The following is a 22,573-nucleotide window of genomic DNA, read 5'->3' on the forward strand; positions in this document are numbered from 1 at the left end:
AATCTACAAATTCAATGCAGTTCTCATAAAAATACCACCCTCTTCCTTCACATAACTAGAAAAAAAACCCTTAAAATTCATATGGAACCAAAAAGAGCCCATGTAACCAAAGCAATACCAAGCAAAAAGAACAAATCAGGAGGCATTACATTACTTGACTTTAAACTATACTATAAAGTTGTAGTCACCAAATCAGCATGGCACTGATATAAGAACAGGTGTATAGACCAATGGAACAGAGTGGAGAACCCAGAAATAAATCCAAATACAGTCAACTGATTTTTGACAAAGCAAACAAAAACACAAAGTGGGAAAGGACACCCTATTAACCAAATGGTACTGGAATAATTGGCAAACCACATGTAGAAAAATAAAACTGGATCCTCATCTCTCACCTTATACAAAAATCAACTCAAGATGGATCAAAGACTTAAATCTAAGACCTGAAATTAAGATTCTAGAGGATAACATCAGAAAAACCCTTCTAGACATTGGCTTAGGGAGAGACTTTATGACCAAGCAAATGCAAAACATTTTTTTTCTTGCTTCAACAACAACAAAGATAAATATATGGAACTTCATTAAATTAAAGAGCTTTTGCATGGCGAAAGAAATAATCAGCAGAGTGCACAAACAACCCACAGTCTGTATTGAGACTAATATTGAGACTCTACGAGGAACCTAAACAAATTGGCAAGAAAGAAACAAACAATCCTATCAAAAAGTAGGCTAAGGGTATGAATAAACAATTCTTAAAAGAAGATATACAAATGGTCAACAAACATATGGAAAAAAATGCTCAACGTCTATAATGATCAGGGAAATGCAAATCAAACCACAATACAATACCATCTTACTCCTGCAAGAATGGCCATAATCAGAAAATCAAAAAATAATAGATGTTGATATAAATGTGGTGAAAGTGAACACTTTTACACTGCTGGTGGAAATGTAAACTAGTACAATCACTATGGAAAACAGTGTGGAGATTCTTTAAAGCACTAAAAGTAGATTTACCATTTGATCCAGTAATCTCACTCCTTGGTATCTACCCAGAGGAAAAGAAAGATATTATACAAAAGATATTTGCACATGCATGCTTATAGCAGCACAATTTGCAATTGTAAAATATGGTACCAGCCCAAATGCATATTAATCAACGAATGAATAAAGAATATGTGATATATATATACACATCATGGAATACTCCTTAGCCATAAAAAGGAATTAAATAATGACATTTACAGCAACTTGGACGGAATTGGACACCATTATTCTTCGTGAAGTAACTCAGGAATGGAAAACTAAACATCGTATGTTCACAATCATAAGTGGGAGCTAAGCTGTAAGGACACAAAGCCATAAGAATGATACAATGGTCTCTTGGGGACTTAGGGGAAAGGGTAGGAGTGGGTTGAGGGATAAAAGACTACACATTAGGTACAGTGTACACTGCTCGGGTGATGAGTGCACCATAAATCACCACAAAAGAACTTACTCATGCAACCAAGCACCACCTGTTCCCCAAAATTATTGAAATAAACAAAAAATAAAATAAAATAAATGAATATTGAAATCAACATCTAAAAGTCAGGTGAAAGTTAAATAGTATATACTATATATGCCTGATGAATATTATAAACTTAAAAGTTATGTTTAGGACAGTGTTATTACTAGTAGTAATGTTATAACAATATAATGAAAGGATACAAAATTGCATATTCAAAATAAGTAGGCTATATAAAATAACTTGAGTTTTGTGAATAGTTTTAACAAGGTTGACAATGATTATTTCTTCATTAATTTTTTCTTGTGATTTTTAATACTTAATTTTTTTCTCCTATAAGCATGACTTATTTATGACAAAATGAGAAAGCAAGCACAATTTTATAATAAAAATTTATTAAGCATTAATTTAGCAAAAATATGAGATTGATTTTAGCCTGGTATTTGCAAAAGATGGAGAGCGAGCAGTTTGATACAAAAATATTCTTAATCAAAAATTGACCTTTTCATACAGCAGATTCATAGATACCATAATGCCTTCATTTTCCTAGAGAAAGTAGAAGAAAAGAACATGAGTAATTTGGCTATTAGAGGTAAGATGTAAATATAACTAATCTCTACTGTGAGAAATACCTTCACAAAAGGGCTACGAACCTGTCATCCCCAAATGGGAAGATCTGTACTAGGGCCTCATTGCCTCAGCATAGATTTAGCAGCTAGTCTAACATATGGTACAGGAAAACCTCATCACAGAGGAGAACATGGCTCAGTAAAAGCGACTTTTGGGTGAAGAGAGACAAACACCGGATATACATCACATTTCCAATGACTTTTCTTTCCGCGTACATCATTATCCAATATTCCCCACTCGCTGAGTAGTTCCTTGAGAGAAATTAGACATAAAGGATTTTCTAGCTGACACTATTGGGCTACCATTACTTACACAACCATTATGCTATGACTGATGTAATATAAAACCAGGGTTTCACTGGGGGTCACTAAGAAAAGGAAAATAACACAAGCCTTCTCTATAACTAGCAGGCAGCTGACATGCCATCATTATTCTCCATTCTATCCAGACTTTCTGAATAGATGAACAGGGAGCACCCAAATCCACTTCTAGAATATATTTACCTGAGTTGCTTTTTATGAGTTTTAATTCCCAGGAAAGAGATAGAAATATCGTGTCATGGATAGTCTTTCAATGGTGGGCAACTGGGTCACTACATTTGGTGTCTCAAATGAACGTTGAACCTAAAGTAGTAAAGAAAGCCTTTAGAGATGTTCTAAAAGGAAAACCTGACTCTTTCAGGAGTGAGAAAAGTCATGGTGTGTATTAAGGCTGTAGCTAGGTAATGTAAACAGAAGGTATTTTTAGCTTTTCCTTAGATATAGCACATACACAAGTGAATTCTTACTCTAAAAAGAATTCCCTGGGTGAGCAAATCTATCAGAGTCAGGTTATTGGGAAAACCCACACTGGTTCTATGTAGCATTTTGGAAGACCCCATCTTTGAATAAACTTGGAATACAGGAAGGATTGTGAAGATGAATTAAGAGCTTTGGGATTCCCTATAAAAATTCACAAATGGTTCTCCAAAATTTTCTGGGGCATAACATTGAAAATAAAAGAAGACTCCTACCTTTCGAAAAATTTCTTCTAGATGATGACTCCAAGAATACTCTTTGAAGTAGTAGATAATTTGGGAAATGAAGACAGAGCCACTTATTTCATGCCTCCAAGAAACATTATCTGCAAATAAAAGGCATCAAAATATTGGAGGATGTGATCTTTTATACATGTGGAAGATTCCTGGAGCAATACCTTTGGGACAAAATCTGATTTTGTTTCTTTGGAGAAGAGAGGAAAACCAATGCTAATTAAAGATGGTACCTCCAGCTTCCATGGCAGACCCAGAAAAAGCCATCATGGACCCTCACTCGTAAATCCCCTTGACTTTTCTAGTAGGCTAGACTGAAGTGATATCCTCTGGGTTTGCAAGTGGTGGAAAAGAGTGTAAGTCCTTTCAGCACTAACTACATAAGAGAAAAATAATACAGCCTTGACATTCCTTGATTCTGGGCCCTTTCTTCATCCTGACTTGTTTCATACTATATATTTTTGTGTACTTTTTGTTATATTGTATAAAAATATTTTCAATGACTGCTTCTGTTTACCATTTCAATATGACCAAATTGCTCCTATAATTTAGAAAAAAAAGGCAATACTTCTCTAACTACTGCTTTACTTGCAGCCAGCTGCTGATTTCTCCTTTTTAAAGTCAAAATTACAATTCTGTCTATATTCACCATTCCATTTCCCTTATCCTGCTCACTCCTATTAGGCTTCTCCTTCCTATACCTAACATCAACTTTACCAAATGGCTTTCCCCAAGGTCACCATGACCTCCAAGTTACTAAATCTAATAGTCATTCATCAACCCTTACCTTGATCTGATCTTTCATTCACATCAGAAACTGTTGGAACTCCAACGGATTCTTTGTTGGTAAATCTAACAACACATACTCCTTATGTTCTTTCTTATTCTCTGATTCTACCTTGTGAGTCAAATTTACTGGTTCCTATTTCTCTAGTATTGAACTCTAGGGTAATTTTAACCTCCATTTCAAGGTCTCCTCTTGTGCGATTCTCAATTCTTAGATGATTTCATCCATTTTTAGGATATTAAATATTATCCCTAGACCAGCATCTTTCAAAATTTTATCCCACATGCAAATCTCTCCTCTGAAATATACAACTGTGCAGCTCCCTACTCTTCATTTCATCTCAAAATATGCCAAAGCACCTCAAAACTTCCTGCAAAACTCCCATTTTAACTAATGCCCCACCGTTTACTTGCATGCTGGAGTCACTTCTATCACACCTTATTATTCACCTACCATATATTCACCAAACCACTGGATGTCAGTCATATTATTTTTGTATAATAATTGCTTCTTAGATACAAGAACTTATTGCATCCCAAGACTATTAGTATCATCTATGGCTTAATATATTGTGCTAGCATTTAACCTGTCCTCATATATCGACTCTTGCTGTACTATAATGTATTCCACACTGAACCTCCAGAATGATCTTCAAAAACAAAGATCTTATCATTTAATTGCTTACAGCCTAGTTGAGTTTCCTATTACTATTAGTATGGAGGACCATATAAGGCCTCAGGTGTTTCAGTGCCTGCCTCACTCTCTAGACTCTATATTAGCATCTCTCCTGATGCTGTGTTCCAGCCGCCCAGCCCTCTCTCCTAAGCTTCTTTTTTGTCTGTAAGTTCTCCATACGCACTGCCTTTCCTGTCTAAAAAGTTCCTGTCTTACCCTTGATTTGTTAACTCCTTCATTTCTCAAATGTGAACATATATTTTTTAAGGCTTTTACCAGAGTTAACAATTATTATTTATTCTTGTTAAGTGCCTGCCTTTCTGGGTATAAGCTCCATGAAGTTCAGTAACCATACCTGCTTTAATTGTGCATCGTATGTCTTGCACTGAGCCCAGGCCTAGCACAAAATTACATGCAAAAGAAAGAAAAAAGAAAGAAAGAGAAAGAGAGAGAGAAAAAGAAAGAAAAAGAAAGAAAGAAAGAAAGAAAGAAAGAAAGAAAGAAAGAAAGAAAGAAAGAAAGAAAGAAAGAAAGAAAGAAAGAAAGAAAGAAAGAGAGAGAGAAGGAGGAGGGAGGGAGGGAGGGAAAGAGGGAAGGAAGGAAGGAAGGAAGGAAGGAAGGAAGGAAGGAAGGAAGGAAGGAAGGAAGGAAGGAAGGAAGGAAGGGCAGGCGGGAGGGAGGAAAGGAGGAAGGGAAGAAGGGAAAGCGAGAAAGAAAAAAAGAAAAGAAAGGAAGAAAGCAAGAAAGCAGGAAAGAGAAAGAAATAGAGAGAGAGGAAGGAAGGAAAGGAAGGAAGGAAGGAAGGAAGGAAGGAAGGAAGGAAGGAAGGAAGGAAGGAAGGAAGGAAGGATTTTGCATATTGTATTGTATTTCCCCAAATAAATTAGTATACTTTCAGAATTTGTACCAGGCCTTATATACCTCTTCAACTTCCTTTAACAGCTATACGTGTAGAACTTATTTTTCAAATAAAATCTTATTAAAACTGGAATACATGACGAAGGGAAGCCACTTGAGTTGTTTATTCCCCAGGATGGACTCAGAGTGTCCTCTAGCCCCTCAGTGCTCACATGCAGCCACAAACAACAGCCCTAATCACAACAAAGCTTTTAAGAAAGGCAGAAAGTCAGGCCCCACCCCAGATTTACTGAATAAGAAATCTACTGCATAAGCAAACTACTGAACAAGAAATCGAGTGATTTCAATGTTCATTAAAATTTGAAATCCATAAATTAGAGCATTTAGAACTGAACTGTGCAAAGGAGTATTTAAAAATTGCTCCTGTTATCCAAATCATTGATAGAATAATATTGTGGGTGATTGTTAAAGAAATCTGCAATTTTGACCATGAGTGATAAAGAATATTCTCTATTTTTGCATTGCATTGTGACTTTCCAGCCAAAGGACTGATTTTTTATTCATTGACTTCATTATCCAAAATTAGTTAACATTTAGGCATTTAAATGTTAACTAGTTTCCTGAAACTAGATTAATAATAATAGGCCAAGAGTTACTGGGATGTGTGAAGCAAGCATAATGGTTTCAGTGGTTGGCTTCTTTAATTGCTGGTAAGTGACTGTGGAGCTACACTGTGAGAAAATGATACCTTTCTCTGCCATTGCTACATTCAAAAAACAAAATCAGATAACACCTCACTTTTTGTAGTTAGATTATTCCAGGTCTGGATGCTCACCAAAGTCCTTCCAAAGTCCTGTTAACTTTGAACGTTTCTTCCCAAATCAAGATTTATAGCTTTCTAATTATGAAAGTCTCAGCATTTTAAATCTTTTCTCCACCTAAAATATCCTAGTAATTAGAGAAGAAATGCTCTTATCAGTGATAAGATATAATCATAGCCAAGTCGACTATCTAGCAGCCTACAAAGAAATCTAGAAACTATTCTCTCTGAAATCACTTACGTGGTGTGGAAGATTTGAAAGCAATGAAGTCCTTTTCCACATGAGCCTTTGTGACAGCATCATTACAGATGCTACTTTGCAAGAGCTGACCATGTGTATCTGCACTGGCTTTTCCGCTGTCAGTAGTGAACCAAACAATCCCAGCACCACCTGGGAGAGACATTATGTCTTATGAAACATGAGGTATTTATAAATACACATATACATATGCAAACACAAACACACATGCATACACATACACATATGCACACACATGCCCATGCACATACACACACACACACATACACACACATACACATATGCATATACATACACACATATACACATATGCATACGCATACGCATACACATACACAATACTGTCTCTTTTACCATAATACCTTTACTTTAGTACATTTTCTCATGGCATTACTTAAAAATGCAAGTACCTTACTACTAGAAATACTGCCTCACTTACCGGGAACAAAACAGAGCCCACTTGAGTTTAGAACAACCATGTTGACAACATCATCCCAGATGATTGGGATGTTTCTAATTATTCTACTTATAGTTTCTTTAAAAAACGGTATGGACTTAATACAATTTCGAAGTGCACTGGACCTAGGAATAGTACTGAAATGTTGTTTATCTTGCTTATCCCTAGGAAAATGAAGTATAAACGCCAGGCTAATTTTAAAAGTGCACAGCCACTCCCGGGGGTCTCAAAATCAAGATTTATAGCTTTCTAATTGGAGACTCACTGCCTCGGCAGGCTTGCATGATGATGACCTTGGGTTTGTCTCTCAGACTCCGGCAGTTACGGTTGTTGAAAATTTCGAAGATGGTGTCATCGTGAAGAACATCTGGCTCTTGATCCCAGTGCTCAGTTCCACAGATTCCATTCAGGATGCCATGTGACATGAACACCAGGAATGTGCTGTCCGAGGACTGGTGCTCTGGGCGAGCAGCAAACTGCCTTAGGGCTGTTTCCATTTCCTGAAAGAGACCCCTGAGTCACTATCGAGGAAGTCTCCACACGTGTGCAGTTCGTACTCACATAGTACATGGGGTTCACAAAAATGAGCCAGTACTAAGGAATCAGATGGTTTAGACTGAATGGGATTATAAGACAAATAGTGTTCTGACATAAAACTAGAAAATTTAACAGTATAGAATATTCAAGCTAGTAGGGTTTTTATGTAGTATCTTGCCCAGTGGTTTTCAGTAAAACCATAGGTTTCTGAAGATGCTGGGAGATGGAATAAAATGAAGGCCAAGTGAGATGACAAGACACCAACAGGGCCACTTTGCTATAATCTGTTTAACAATGGTGTTCTTGTAAGTTTTTATTTTAAAAGATAAAATTGACAAGTATTAAAAATATGAAATTCCTTCACTATGGAGCTGCAGAAAGTTAGTTTAAAATGGTCTAAGGTCATGCAAAACAGAGCTAGAATCACAACTTTTTCATTATATATTTGTGTGTGTGTGATTTTTTTCACCTATACCTGCCTTTACATTTAGTCACTTGCTATGGACATTTTAAAAATCTCACGAGCTAATTCTGTAGGAATCAGACATGGCCGCGTGGCAGGGTGTGGGGCTTTTGTCTTAACCAGACCATCTAGTAGTCTCCCAGATTGTGAACATCAGAAAGACCTAATATTTTCACTAAAACTCTGCTACATAGAATTTATCTAATCACACACACACACACACACACACACACACACACACATACATGTTATAAGATGGTGCATTAGAGAAGGCTGAAATCCACGGGATCCTACTCTGGAGAAAATATAATTCCTATAATATCATACATCTTGCTCTTGTAGCTACCAATTAAGAGGTTGAAAATTATCTAAAGGAAAAAAAAGAAAAAAAAATGGAAAGCTTGTTCTGCCCTCTGGAGCCATTACCTGAGCTGTGAGATTCTCTTCTATAACCACTGAGTATCCAAGGTTTTCAAGTAGATCTTGCATCCCCAAAAGGTCAAGTTCAGAACCATTTCGATTAAGAAGATAGTGGAATTCTTTGTTGCAGATGATGAGGGCCAGGCGTGTTCGGCCCTCTTTCTCCATCACTGGATATATCTGCAATTAATACACACAGAATGACTTTCCCCAGGCCTTTTCCTTTTTGCCTCCAAAGTTCATACACAACAGGCCAGTATAAATATATAGTAAGTGACACAAAGTTTCTGCATGAAAATACACCCTCGTGAGGAAAGAGGCAGAAAACCAGACTGAAAGCATGTACGAGGTGCAAGTGTTCACTGTACGAAGTTGGCTTCAGTTAGGTGCTGGAGAGGAGTTTAGACTGTGTCCCAAAGTGAGATTGAAGAAACAGAAAATGTAATGTGAAGACCAATCAGTTAGATCATTTCCTGATCTTAAGGCCTTTGTGACGAGAGTTAAAGCATCCCAGTAAGTCCCCAGTGTCTTGTCTGAATGAGTAATCTTATGACTCCCTATTTCAAAGCATATCACCTCATCCACCCTTTTCGTCTTCAGTTCACGGAAATGAGCATGAGGGCAAAGCTTTAACCTGCCACTGGGTTGGGCACCCTGGATTTCCAGAGGAGCTGAAAGAGAAAAAATTGTGTAGCTCATTAAGCAGTAATGTCTGCTGCCTTGCAACCCTGCAGACCCTTTTGCTAGGCTCTCATTCCTCAAAGCTGCTTGCTGCCAGTCCATGAAAAAGTTTTACAAAATGAGAAAATTGCTTCATATTTAAAATGCCTATAACAAAAATATTGAGTACATCCCTATTTTCTTTCTGCTTCTTACTGCCTCGTTATAAATTTCCGTGTTTTTGTTAGTGCTCATGGCATGGACTAATCTTTCAGACCCAACACATTAGCATTATATAAATACAGCAACTAAGATTTGGAAGGAAGTTTAATGTTTATTTAGCCTAGTGGAATCACTACTCAGATATTTGAATGTCACTTGAAATATCCTTTCTTTATTATTACCATTCTCTGAGACATCTCCCCTTTCATGGAACGCAAAACATTCCAAGGCATTCTTAAACTCTTATGTATGTAATAAAATGTGTACCTTCTAGGTATTGATATGTATTTCCCACCTCAGAATCATACAGAAAACATTTAATTCATTTCCCTGTAAAAGCCCATGAATTCTTCCATGACCAATATGTCTTTCCCTATTTTTCATTCTTACATGAAAATACCCTCTACATAAACAACTATTGCATTGTACTTTAATTGTGTTTACTTACTATAACCTTAATTAGGATAGAGAAGTCGACTTTTATATTTGTATTTCCAGTATATAGAATTGTATCTGGAAAGATTGCTAGTTTATAAATTTTGTTAGTGAATAGTTGTCCTCAAATACTTGAAAATAGCTACAAGGTCTCCCCTGGTTCTTTGTTCCCTTAGGGCAACAAACCTATATCTTATCATAGTTTTGCATAAGAAATATTTCCCCTTTTAACCATCAAATCCATCAGTTTACCTACATCTCTGCTCACCTGTTCTACTTTCTCTTTTACTGCATAAAACATGTGTCCTTCCTCCTATCAAAGGTCACTGCCCCTACCTGAGTTCTGAATTCCATCGCCTCCTACCCACAAGGGTTTTTATCAGGTATTTATTCTGCCTCAGGTTCTATGTCATCAATCTCTTCCTCTTTTCCTACAGACTTATGCCCATTGGCATCAGCATGCCTTAATATCTATAAAGGTTTATTTTTTTCTTTTTGAAAAAAGCCTTCCTGTTTCCTTGCCAGGTATTGTCCCATTTCTCTACTTCTCTACATAATGCCTAAAAGCAATCTTTTTTTTTTTTTTTTTTTTTTTGTATGCAATCCAATCTGGCTGTTATCCTCAATCCTTAAATAAAATACTTATTATCAAAACTACCACTGATCATTTGTTGATTTCTTAGCATGGCATGGTTGAAAATATACTTTCTTAGAAAACATTCTCTAGGCTTCTGTAATGCTGCATTTTCCAGCCATTCTTCCTAAATCTGTCTGTCTTAGTCGTTCGTTCTTCCTCTCCCACAATGTCTCCAAAAGTTGTGTTTTTCTATGCCAGACACTCTGTTATTCTCTGTCAATGCTCTTTCTCAGGTGGCATCTTCCAGTCTCAATCTCTTAAATACTATCTACATGCTGATGAATCTCCAGATTTTTCCCAGTCCAGATTTCTCTGTGAGCCCATCCATTTGCCTATTCAACGTCTGCCACTGGAGGTAACAGGTGTTCCAAACCAAACATTCAAAACAGGACTCCTGATAATTGTGCACTCCTTCAAATCTGTATCTCCTGCACACCTGTTTTCTCTGACTCAGTAAATGGCACCATTCACCCCAGTTGCCAAGCCAAAAACCTAGTCATTATTAATTATTTCTTTTCTTTCACATCCCATATCCAATTCATTAGTCAGTTTCCATTGATTCTGCTGCCAAAACTAGTGAGAGACAGGACTAGCTGGATTTCCTGGGCTAAGAATCCCCAAGCCTAGCTGGGAAGGTGACCACATCCACCTTTAAACATGGGGCTTGCAACTTAGCCCACACCCGACCAATCAAAGAGCTCACTAAAATGCTAATTAGGCAAAAACAGGAGGTAAAGAAATAGCCAATCATCTATTGCCTGAGAGCACAGCAGGAGGGACAAGGATCAGGATATAAACTCAGGCATTGGAGCCTGCAAGGTCAACCCACTTTGGGTCCCCTCGCCTTATATGGGAGCTCTGTTTTCACTCTATTAAATCTTGCAACTGCACTCTCTTCTGGTCCATGTTTTGTTACAGCTCAAGCTGAGCTGTCTTCACTCGCCTTCCGCCACTGCTGTTTGCCCCCGTTGCAGACCCGTCACTGACTTCCATCCCTCCCGATCCAGCAGGATGTCTGCTGTGCTCCTGATCCAGCAAGGCACCCATTGCCACTCCCGATCGGGCTAAAGGCTTGCCATTGTTCCTGCACAGCTAAGTGCCTGGGTTCATCCTAATTGAGCTGAGCACTAGTCCCCGGGTTCCACGGTTCTGTTCCATGACCCATGGCTTCTAATAGAGCTGTAACACTCACCACATGGCCCAAGATTCCTTTCCTTGGAATCTGTGAGGCCAGGAACCCCAGGTCAGAGAACACGAGGCTCGCCACCATCTTGGAAGTGGTCTGCTGCCATTTTGGAAGCGGCCTGCCACCATCTTGGGAGCCCTGGGAACAAGGACCCCCAGTAACACTAGGTCTCAAATTTAACAACTTTTCATCAACTCTATTGCCATAAAGTCAGTCTAAAAGCTATTGTCTTTCTAACTGAAATATTTAAACCACTTTCAACTGACCTTTTTGATGGGATGCTTATCCTATCACTCCTCGTTTAACAACTTCTAAGTAGTGTAAATGAAGGCAAGATGCATCATTTATCATTTTTCTGCTGTGACATTAGGTCATGTCCTTGCAGTTGCAATTTACTTGGCATTATTAGTATGTAATGATTTCAACATGGGCAGGAAGATTAAAGGGAGAATTGAGAGTACAGAGTGAAGTAAATGAAAGGAAGGAGAAAAAGAACAGAGGAAAAAAGAGAAGAGGGAAAAACAGAGGAACAAGAAAAAGAATTCAATGGAAAGAAAATGAAACAGATGGTAAGAAAGGGGAAATGAAAGAAATGGAGAGAGAAAAGTGGGAGATTAACAGCTGTCTTTCACTTTGAGGGTTGTTATTTAAAAACCCTCAGTTGGAAACACCTTATTTACATTTTGGTTAAAGGGAGTACCAAATTCTTACACAGAGAGGTCAATTTATTATATTTATATTGCTTTTGCTTTTTAATGTCAACTATTTTATGTAAACTAAGATAAACTTATGTAAGTTTAAGCACTTGTTTTAGGAATGCACGTTAACTGTAATAGATGGCTAGGAAGAACAGAGGCTATGCAACACTCCTGGAATTTGTAAGGATCGTCAACTACTAATAAACAGTTGTCCTAAAAAACAAACAAACAAACAAAAAAACCCTGCAATGTTTTCTGTTGCAAATAAAATTCCTGGCATGAATCTTTAATAGCTCCACTTACACTACCCCTAATTTCCTACTCTGCAGTCAGATTGGCTGTGACCCTCTGACACAACAAGAGCGTTACTGTCTCAGGGTCCTTGCTCCTGTTTCCTCTTTCTAGAGAACACTTGTGTTTCAGAGTTTGGCACAGCTCCTTCCCCACAGCTCAAGTATGTACTGAAATGCCACCTCTGGGGAGAGGTCATGACTAAACAAACACCCTGGCTCGCTGGTCTTCCCTTGACCACCCCTGGCTGACACACACACGACGTGCACACACACACATACACAACCACCTCTTTCTATGACCTAATCCTCCTTTATTTTATGCATTCTCTGAAATCACACTATTTATTATTTACATGCCTTTTATATACCTACTTCACTACATTGTAAACTCCATGAGAGCAGGAGCTTTGTCTATCTCGGTTACTGCTATACACACAGTACTAGACAGCATGCAGTAGGTTTTCAGTTAATATATACTGAGTGGATAAAACCATGATAAAAGGTTGAAAAGTTTTTATTCCTTTTTAAGTTTGTTCAGAACTTTTGAAAATATGGCACTCGGAAGACAATACTATCTTTTATGCTCATCCTGTCATTCTAGACACTACAATTCTTTAATGTAGCTCGATAATTGATCAGTTTCCTTGGTGACTGCATAGAATGTGTGACTCATATGCAGTTTTTATTATTTTTTATGTGCTTTTCTTAACCATTTCCTTATTCTGTTTTCTGCAGTTAATAGTTTCTTATATATCTGTAGTTTTACACATTTTTTAAAGATGTGATGAATTCCATTTAAAAATGTGAGTGTCAGAAAGGTGGGGATATTTACATCAAAGCACATAGTCAGTGGTAGTGGTGGGCTCACCATATACAATGTTCTTAGCTTTTATTCCAGTTCTCTTTGCACTACCCCATAAGACCTTTAAAAGGTCTGCTTTATCTCAAATAATATCATTATATGTCCATGGATAGATATCACCTGTCATTGTTAAAGCTGATGCTTGGACCAATACAGCATTCTGCTCAGTTTCTTCACTTTCACTTTCATTTCTGGGTTCTGAGGAGAATTGAAGAGCAGGGATGTAGGTGCTCATCTTGCTTTTGAGACACCTTGTTACAACAGGAGGTGAGAAATAACTATGTTGTCTGAACCTCAATGCAGTGGTGTTTCCTCTGTAATATAGGGCTCATTCTAAGGCTATCTTACCCCCAAACGATGCCTGAGGGTTCCCATGAACCACTTTTTTGGTGGCAATTTACCTGTTGGAGGAACAGCCATTGAATGAGCTGATGCAGCTCTTTCTTCATCTTTGCTTTCTTCATTTTCTTCTTCTGATTCTGCAGTAGAATGAAGAAAAGGTTTAGGATCAGTGCTCTACTCTGAAAGCCATTTCCAAGGATGAAAATTGACTGAGAACACAGGTTTCCCAGGTCTTTACTGGGATACATTCTCACAATAGAGGCCCAAGAGTTTTCTTTTGGAATCTGGCCTTTGGAGGCCGTTACCTGTGGAAGAGGAAGATGATGCAGAGCTTTCTTCAGATTCCTGGTCCTCACTCTCATGTTGATATTCTGAAACAATATAAAAAAACAGATTTGTTTGCAGAACTAAGTTTCAAGAACCTACACACTTTACACTCTTTCCCTTTCACTAATGAGTAGATGACTATGCTAGCATGGGGCTACTGTGTGAAGCATGAAGATTTGGCCCATTCACTAAGCAACAAGTTTGTTCTAGAGGAATGTAGCCTTCAGCCAAGTGTAAAGGGAGGCCGAGTTTCTATAAAACAAAAGGGAGCTTGTTATCTGTCTGCTTATAGAATTCAATGAATAATCAAAATCTTTAATCAAAGTTTTTATGCAACGGCATTGTTCATTCTGAGCAAAGAAAAGTACATCTATGTATAAAAATTATCTACAACAAAAATAATTCCAGATGCATGTCCAAGAATTGGGAATATACTCATTTATATATTACAGTCTGGAATAGGAATCAGCAAACCACAGCCTGTGGGTCAGATTCAGCCTGACACCCATTTTTATAAATAAAATTGTATTGGGACACACATCAACACACCCATCATGTACTTATGGTCTACGCTGTTTGTGAGCTGCAATAGATGATTTGAGTCATGACAGAGGCCACATGGTCCAGAAAGATTAAAATATTCATTATCTTTCAAAGCAAAAGTGCAACAACCTGTGCTACACAGAGAAAGAAACGTCTGTACCCCACCAACCCATGAATTCCCTATTACTTCCTTGAATAGAAATCTAGATTTCCAGACATTTCTTTCCGGGGCAAAGCCACAGCTAAGCAAAAGATAATGGATATCCCCTATTGTACATTCTGTATCTGGGAACGACACTAAAGTCCACATTGTGAAACCAGAGTATCCCAGAATAGCTAAAGGCTATCAGCCTTTAATAATGTCTCCAGCACCATATGCGTATTTAACAAATATTTACTGAGCACCTATTATGTGTCAGGTATCATTTCTATGTATTTAGGATATGTTCATGAACAGGGCAGACAAAGATCCCCCACATGGTGGGGCTTACATTTCAGCAGAGGGAGACATAATACTATAATGAATCAGTAAACGGAAGGTAATGATGAGGGTGAGGATTGTTAACGAAAAAGTAAACAGCAGTGTAAAAGTAATTGGGGTTAATCAGAGTATTATGTGGCATTAAATGTGATAGACAGGAGGCCGGGTCTGGTGCCTCATGCCTGTAATCCCAGCACTTTCAGAGGCTGAGACAGGAGGATCACCTGAGATCAACAGTTTTAGACCAGTCTGGACAACATGGTGAAACCCCATCTCAACTAAACACAAAACAAAACAAAACCAATTAGCCAGGCATGGTGTAGGGTGCCTGTAAATTCAGCTACTAAGGAGGATGAGGCAGGAGAACTGCTCTAACCAGGGAGGTGGAGGTTGCAGTGAGTCAAGATTGCACCACTGCACTCCCACATGGGCAACAAAGCGAGACTCCATCTCAATTAAAAAAAAATGGTGAAGAAGGTGCTAAAATGGGGATAGTTTATTCTCCACTTGGAGAAGGAAAAAGTAAAGAAGACAAAAACTGAATAAGAATAGTAGAGAAAGAATGAGTTACTAGCTCTTAGTACGACAATACTCACCTAAACTCAGCTGTTTTGGGTGACTCAATAGGCGGTCCTTAAGTATTTTGCCTACCATTTGCGCTTTCTCAGTGATGTTATCAACTAGGTTTCCAGCGTTGTTCACCATGAAGTTCAAACCTTTTCCTAGATTGTGTAACTCTTCCGTATTTAACACATTATTTTCCATCAAGTCATCAAAAATGCCATCTAGAACGTTCCTGGTCAGCAACTTCACCATGTTGACTGGATCCTCTTTAGATGGTTTCTTATCTGTGAGAATGACAGAATCTTAGATATAGGCAGAACTTTAGATAGCCCATTCTCCCTCAAGTCATCAAAAATGCCATATAGAACGTTCCTGGCCAGCAACTTCACCATGTGGACCAGATCATCTTTGGATGGTTTCTTGTCTGTGAGAATGATAGAATCTCAGATATAGACAGAACTTTAGTTAGCCTCTTCTAGGGTAGTGGTTCCCAAATTTTAATGTGCATGAGAATCACCTAGAAAGCTTAGTAAGCAGCGCTTGCTGCACCCTAGTGCAAACAATTTTCATTTCATAGGTGAGAATGGGCCATGAATTTTCCCTTCTAACAGTTTCTCAGGTGATGCCAAAACCTCTGGTGCAAGGACCACACGTGGAGAAGCTCCTGTCTTGTTCACCTAGCCATTTCCATAGATGGTGAAATAGATTCAGAGAAGCAAAGTGAATTCGCTAAGGAACTTAGTGACAGCTGACTCAGTTTAGTCTTTGCATCTCCTACGATCTCTTCATTTTCTTTCACTTTTATCAATAACTAGTTTGAAAAACTAGTTTGAAAAGACATTATATTCAATATGTGCAGCAGTAAAACATAAATGCATTCATCTGTAAAATAACACCTTTTTTGTTTCCTTTATCAAGGCTGACAGGGAAGCTCGGCATGCCGAGACTGAAAGTACATATTGTAGCTGACCCATTTGCTGCTGTATTTGAAAGTTCACACAGAGAGTAGAAATATGGAGGAAATGCAAGTTATCCTGTTCAACCGTCTGGCTTCTCACCCTCACCGTAACAGAACACTTATAAAATGGGTGAGAACTGCAGGTCAGTATGAGTTAAAAGAAGAGTCTAAAAATCAAAGGAAAAGTTTAAGAACAGAGATCCAGATGTGTCTACATTTCTCTTTTTTTTTGAGACGTTGTAACATATTCATGAAGACACTTGGTTTGCATTTTTAGTGCTGTGACCAAGCTCACATATCTCCCGCTACACCCAGAGTAAAATAATTAGGTCTTGGGAGAACCCTCTCCAGTCTGCCTCCTTCTTTCCCTTGAACTATAGTGTTCTCAAAGTACAACCATAAACAACAGAAGAACTGAAGCCACTCACCAGCCATGGCTGCTACTGCTCCCTGGAAAGGAAAAAGCTACGAAAGTGAAAGCAATTTCAACAGGCTTGCTCTCCTCTGAATGGACCAGCTTGTTGATACCACCCTAAATGGAAAACTACAGGTCCTCAAATTCTCTTTCTCTTTGCCAAGATAAAATTAGACTCCTGATCTCATATATGTATAACGGCTTTCTTTTGGAAAAGAGAAAGCAGAAGGTGTTTTTTGTATTTGATATAACAAAGTGATCAGAATGAAAGCATGCACACTTGCACGAGAACACGTCTCTGCATTCTGTTTTTTCTCATCTATTTTTAGCCTGTTAATAAATCAAATTAAACCTCCGTTTGTCTCTCTGCTGCCATCAGCCTCGAAATGGTCAGGAGTCTTTACTTCATTGATACTTCCTCAACCCTGGAAGTGTGATTTTGGAAGGTAAGAGAAAGAGGTTGACTGAGGACTGGCAAATGGTGATACTCCCTTGACTGTTTGAAAAACCCACGTAAGTTATCTCTTATCTTCTCTTTCCAGATCCACTCACTTTTAAATTGGGATGTTGTTTATTCATGAGATTAATGTATTTTCATTCAATAAATGAACAAGAGACTCACTTATTTTTGAAATAGATATATGTGTGCCATTAAAATCGAACAAGAAAAGTTTATAAAATGGAAAAAGATCATCTAGGTTCCTTAATGTCACTTGACAATGTAACCACAGTTATATGCGTACCTTGCATCTTTGTGTGTAATTTTTTCTATAATTTTATAAAACACTTAATATGACACTGATTTTATTCATGCCTCTAATCATTGGCCTCCTAGCCTTTTTGGCCTTCACTTTAATTGTGAACTAACCTTATGACTAGGTTTTGGCCAACATGATGCAGCAGAGCGATCTGATGGAGTTTCCAGCCTGAGTTTTACAAATCCTTGTGCCCTTCTCCCTCTTGAACACCTGAAGCTAAATGAGGATAAGCCTGGGCTAGATTCCTAGCTGAATAGAGACCTCGTGTGGAGAAGAGCCCAGTCATCTCAGCCAAGGCCATCCTAGACCAGCCTCCAGCCAGGTGTTTTCCCAACCTACGAGATATCCCAGCCTTGTCAGCAGAGATGCCTACCCTACACACAGATGGTCTCAGACACAATTCCAGCAGTGATGAAAAGAAATATTCAGCTGACCGGCCACCTTGTAACAATAATAAATGCTTCTTGTGTGAAGCCACTGTATTTCAGGGCGTTTCGATACTCAACACTAGATAACTAACAGACACATAATCACCTACAGATTTTTTTCCTATAGTGGCAGTATCTTAAAATTATATTGCTGATAATTTGCTTAATTTAACTTCCACAATATGTGACAAACATTTAAAAAACTCAACACATCAAACACTATCTGATTTTTGATGGCTGTATACTACTTAAAATGTGGATAGATTATAATTTTAAAAAGTTTTGTCAGTAGTACAGAAAAGACTGCAATAAAAATTAGATTTTTATGATTTTTATCTTTGGTCCCACAAACGAGGTGTAATTTCTCTAAGTTATTTGCCTTACTTTTTAATGACAATCTTTGAAACAACCAATAATGCCTGTTTGATCTATTTCATGATATAAAGATTACAAACAATGCTATCTGTCTCATATGAAAAATGAAATGTAGCTCATTCACACTGCCAGTTCTTTCTCCTATTCTATCTAATATTTGATAATAGTGTGATTTCCAATTATTTCCTTGATTCATTTTGAAATATAATAACTTAACTCACACTTATTCTTTCATCAATTTTGCATAGTAGCTTAATTCTCCTCTGTGTAAGTTGATAAGAGTTTCCCAGGTACAATTTACTCCATCTCTTCTCACCTCTGCACCATTTTTTCCCAATTTCCTATTGTAGTAAAAATACATACTCCCAAATTGACCATCTTAACATTTTTACATGTAGTGTTTGGTGATACTAAATATATTCATAATATCATAACAGTCACCCCCATCTACCTCCAGAATTCCTCTTTATCTTGTAAAACTGAAATTCTATATCATTAAATAATAACTCCCCATTTCTTCCTCCCCACTGTCCCTGACTATCACCATTCTACTTTCTCTCCTTATGAATAGGATACCCTAGGTACCTTATACGTAAGTGAAATCATACAGTGCTTGTTTTTCTGTTGCTGCCTTATTTCACATAGCCTAATGTTCTCAAGTTTCATTCATATTGCAACAAATGTCAGAACTTCGTTTTCAAGGCTAAAATTCCATTATGAGTATATACCACATTTTGCTTATCCATTTATCATTTATTGGTTAGTTGTGTGGCTTCCACATTTTAGATATTGTGAACAATGCTGCTATGATTGTGGGTGTATAAATACATCTTTGAGATCCTGCATTCAATTATTTTAGGTACGTACCCATAGATGGAATTTCTGGATCATAGGGTAACTCCACTTCTGATTTGTGCAGAACCATCATACAACTTTCCACAGTAGCTGTACCAATTGAAATTCTCTCCAACAGATCACAGGGTTCTAATTATTCTACATCCCTACAAACACTTGTTATTTTCTGTTTGTTTGTTTTGATGGGAGTCATTCTAATGGGTACGAGGTGCTATGTCACTATAGTTTTCGGCATCATCTGCTTTCATCCTATTGTTGGGGCTAAGTCGCAGTCGGTTTTCTTAATTGGATATTATGCGAGCCATAAAGATAAAAACTCCGGTTAGCTTCTTCCACTTCATTTAGACTCACCCACCATTTTCAGTGAAATTATATTCTCTATTAGAAAAAGAAAAAGACACAGTTCATTTGTCTTTACCTTTATTGAAATACAAAATGTTAAGCATGCAATCTGTACCAGTAAAGGTGTTTCTTGAAGTTGATAAAGGAGGGCTTGGCTGCTTGTGGTTTCCTGCTGGGGAGAGAAAGAACAGAAGGTCAAGACAGTCACCCCTTGCTTCCTTCTTCCCATTCCTCATCATGATTCTTCTTCCATCCTCTTCCATGTGCTCTTGACACTTCCCTTGACTTCCATCTGTGAACCTGTTAATCTTTTCACTAAAATGTGATCTTCATAAAATCTAAGTAAAATTATGTTACTTCTTTTTTCTAAAGCACTAGAAAGGCTTCTTGTCTCACTGAGATAGTAATTTTTAAAGGTTTACCATGTGATAACCAAGAAACATGAGATCTGGCCTCACACTGCTTCTCCTAATTTGTCTCTGCCATTTTCCCCACTCACATTCTCTTTTGGTCACACTGTCTCCTTGCAGTTCTTTAAACATGTTTAGTGCATTGCTACCCTAGGGCATTTGCACTGGCTATATTCTGTGCTGGGACACTTTTCCTGAATAAGAACCATATGATTCACTTTCCAACTCTGTCCATTCTTTGTTCTCATTTCATTATTTCAAGGAAGGCTTTCCTGAGTGCAATATCTATAGGAGTACAGCATCCATCATTTTGTATGTTTCTTTGTCTTCATTTATTTTTCCTCTTATTTTATTTATTTATTTATTTATTTTTTGCATCTAGCTTGTGATATATCTACCTATTTATGTATTCAGAGAATGTTTCTCTTCACTAGTATATAAACTTTCTGAGTGTAAGGAATCTAGCTACTTTGTTGACTGGCATATTCCAAGCATCTAGAACAGAACCTGGTACATGGTTAATGTTGCAAATATTAGTCAAACAAACAATTAAACGTACAAATGTAGCCCCATTGGATGGATTAAGCACTGTAAACTCTTATGCTGAAATGATGCAATATTGTGACTGGAGTGTCAGAAACCAAGAGTAAAAGAGTGCATGGCAAATATTGGAAGTATTGAGAAAACCTTTACACAGTTGAGTATAAAATATAGGCCAGGCGAGGTGGCTCACGCCTGTACCCCAGCACTTTGGGAGGCCGAGGCGGGCGGATCACTAGGTCGGAAGATCGTAGCCATCCTGGCTAACACGGTGACACTCCGTCTCTGCTAAAAATACAAAAAGCAATTAGCCGGGCCTGGTGGCAGGCGCCTGTAGTCCCAGCTACTCGGAAGGCTGAGGTAGGAGAATGGCGTGAACCCGGGAGGTGGAGCTTGCAGTGAGCCGAGATCATGCCACTGCACTCCAGCCTGGGCGACAGAGCAAGACTCCATCTCAAAAATAATAATAATAATAATAATTTAAGTATGTATCTGAGATGGAGATTGATAATAGGCTTATAATATAGTGTTAAATGAAGATGCTATGAGTGAATAAACTACTCTTTTGGTCCAGATTCAATGTACCCAATCTATAACATTTTGATTAAAAGAACAAAAATAAAGTATATCTATTAACATGAGAGCTTGAAGGAACTTCTGGAAAGGGCTGAGGGCCTGAAAACAATCTCTGAGTGATTTGTGATCTGTGTTGTGAGAGCATTCTGAGAACGAGAGACTGGATCAACACAAACTGTACACTGTAGGGTTTATTTTGTACTATCTGATAAGGGTACCTGAATACCAGTAATGTGGTATTTGCTGTGGTATCCTCACTCAGAAAATCAACATACTGCTTTCTGCAGAGTTAGTGCCTCTGTTTTCTCATTTTTGTTCAGAGTTTGATGCAATGTTTGGTAACTCTCTCTCTCTCTCTCTCTCTCTCTCTGTGTGTGTGTGTGTGTGTAAGAAAAAGAGAGAAAAAGATAAGGATAGAGTATGAGATATAAATGAATATAAATAGTAATGGATGCAGGAGTATGTTTCTATTTTAATAAATGCTACCCTGGGCTTTTCATTATCACATTCAGTCTTGATTTTCCTTACGTCCTTGATTGATTGATTGCCTAATTAATTGTAGAGTTGGGGGAACCCAAATGTAAAAAAAAAATCAAATAAAAAAATACCAGATAATCACCAGACTGCATCAACAAGGTACACTAATTTGGCCGTCCACGTACTCAACTGTCATTGGTCATCGGACCTCACCTCCAATATCACACTTTCATTTATTTCATACACCACCAACAACTCTCAATACTTAACCATTTTCAATTGCCAGGAAAGAGGTAGAAATATATTGTCACGAACACTTGTTCTATGGTGGGCATTTAGACTGTTGTCTCTGGACTTTCAAACGCTTGCTGTACCTGAAAAAGAAAGTAGGTTGTAGATAAGACATAACTCTTTTCGAGTCTCAGAAAGCATCTTGCACCATGAACCAGGAAAGTCCTGGAATGAAGAGAGCTTGCAGGTTTCAAAGGACCAAGCCCGTAGACATTCTATCTTCTCAACATTGTAGACTACCTCTTAGAATTGACCCTCCATGTCAGACTGTACCCTTTACATCAAAATAAACACCTCATGTCTAATCCAAAGACTTTCAACATTCATTTCCTCTGTTTTCCATTTCTGACCTACAGATCAGACAATCAGTTATCCCTTGGAAGTTGTTCATGAGACCAGGATAGGGAATGACTCTTTGTTTTCAACTCCCACGAAGGCTGATTCCTCCACTGAAT

General features: G+C 37.9%; 1 protein-coding gene across 8 annotated transcripts; it reads right to left on the reverse strand.

Annotated features, from left to right (window-relative positions):
- Positions 1 to 1,885: 1,885 nt before the first annotated feature.
- LOC102115795 (caspase-12) lies at positions 1,886 to 19,607 on the reverse strand. 8 transcript variants are annotated; one of them, XR_012422792.1, is made up of 12 exons: positions 19,495 to 19,607; positions 15,726 to 15,977; positions 14,084 to 14,149; positions 13,838 to 13,915; positions 9,020 to 9,114; positions 8,450 to 8,623; positions 7,289 to 7,523; positions 6,549 to 6,698; positions 6,323 to 6,435; positions 3,150 to 3,259; positions 2,641 to 2,760; positions 1,886 to 2,053 (listed from the first exon to the last, which is right to left on the reverse strand). XR_012422792.1 is itself a non-coding variant. In XM_065528921.2 (11 exons), exons 1-10 carry the CDS (start codon positions 19,553 to 19,555, stop codon positions 2,662 to 2,664), a joined length of 1,320 nt encoding a protein of 439 aa, XP_065384993.1. In that variant the 5' UTR covers positions 19,556 to 19,603; the 3' UTR covers positions 1,886 to 2,053; positions 2,641 to 2,661. The 8 variants fall into 8 exon arrangements, 2 of the variants coding, with proteins under 2 accessions (XP_065384993.1, XP_065384994.1); XR_010580979.2 differs by lacking the exon at positions 6,323 to 6,435 and adding an exon at positions 2,161 to 2,388 and having other exon boundaries at positions 19,495 to 19,604; XR_012422791.1 differs by lacking the exons at positions 6,323 to 6,435; positions 19,495 to 19,607 and adding exons at positions 2,161 to 2,388; positions 17,080 to 17,110.
- Positions 19,608 to 22,573: the final 2,966 nt, after the last annotated feature.

This window comes from Macaca fascicularis, chromosome 14 (assembly GCF_037993035.2).
Source record: "Macaca fascicularis isolate 582-1 chromosome 14, T2T-MFA8v1.1".
Classification (NCBI taxonomy): domain Eukaryota; kingdom Metazoa; phylum Chordata; class Mammalia; order Primates; family Cercopithecidae; genus Macaca; species Macaca fascicularis.

What these genes read in the sequence shown, in the direction of transcription:
- LOC102115795 (XM_065528921.2), bottom strand. Translation starts at nt 19,555, where the DNA reads ATGATGGTTCTGCACAAATCAGAAGTGGAGTTACCCTATGATCCAGAA. An exon ending in AATGGCTGTTCCTCCAACAG is followed by an intron (nt 9,115 to 13,837) that starts GTAAATTGCCAC and finishes TTTCTCTTTCAG; the next exon opens with CTCCTCTGGAAATCCAGGGT. An exon ending in AAGAGAATCTCACAGCTCAG is followed by an intron (nt 7,524 to 8,449) that starts GTAATGGCTCCA and finishes GGTCTCTTTCAG; the next exon opens with GAAATGGAAACAGCCCTAAG.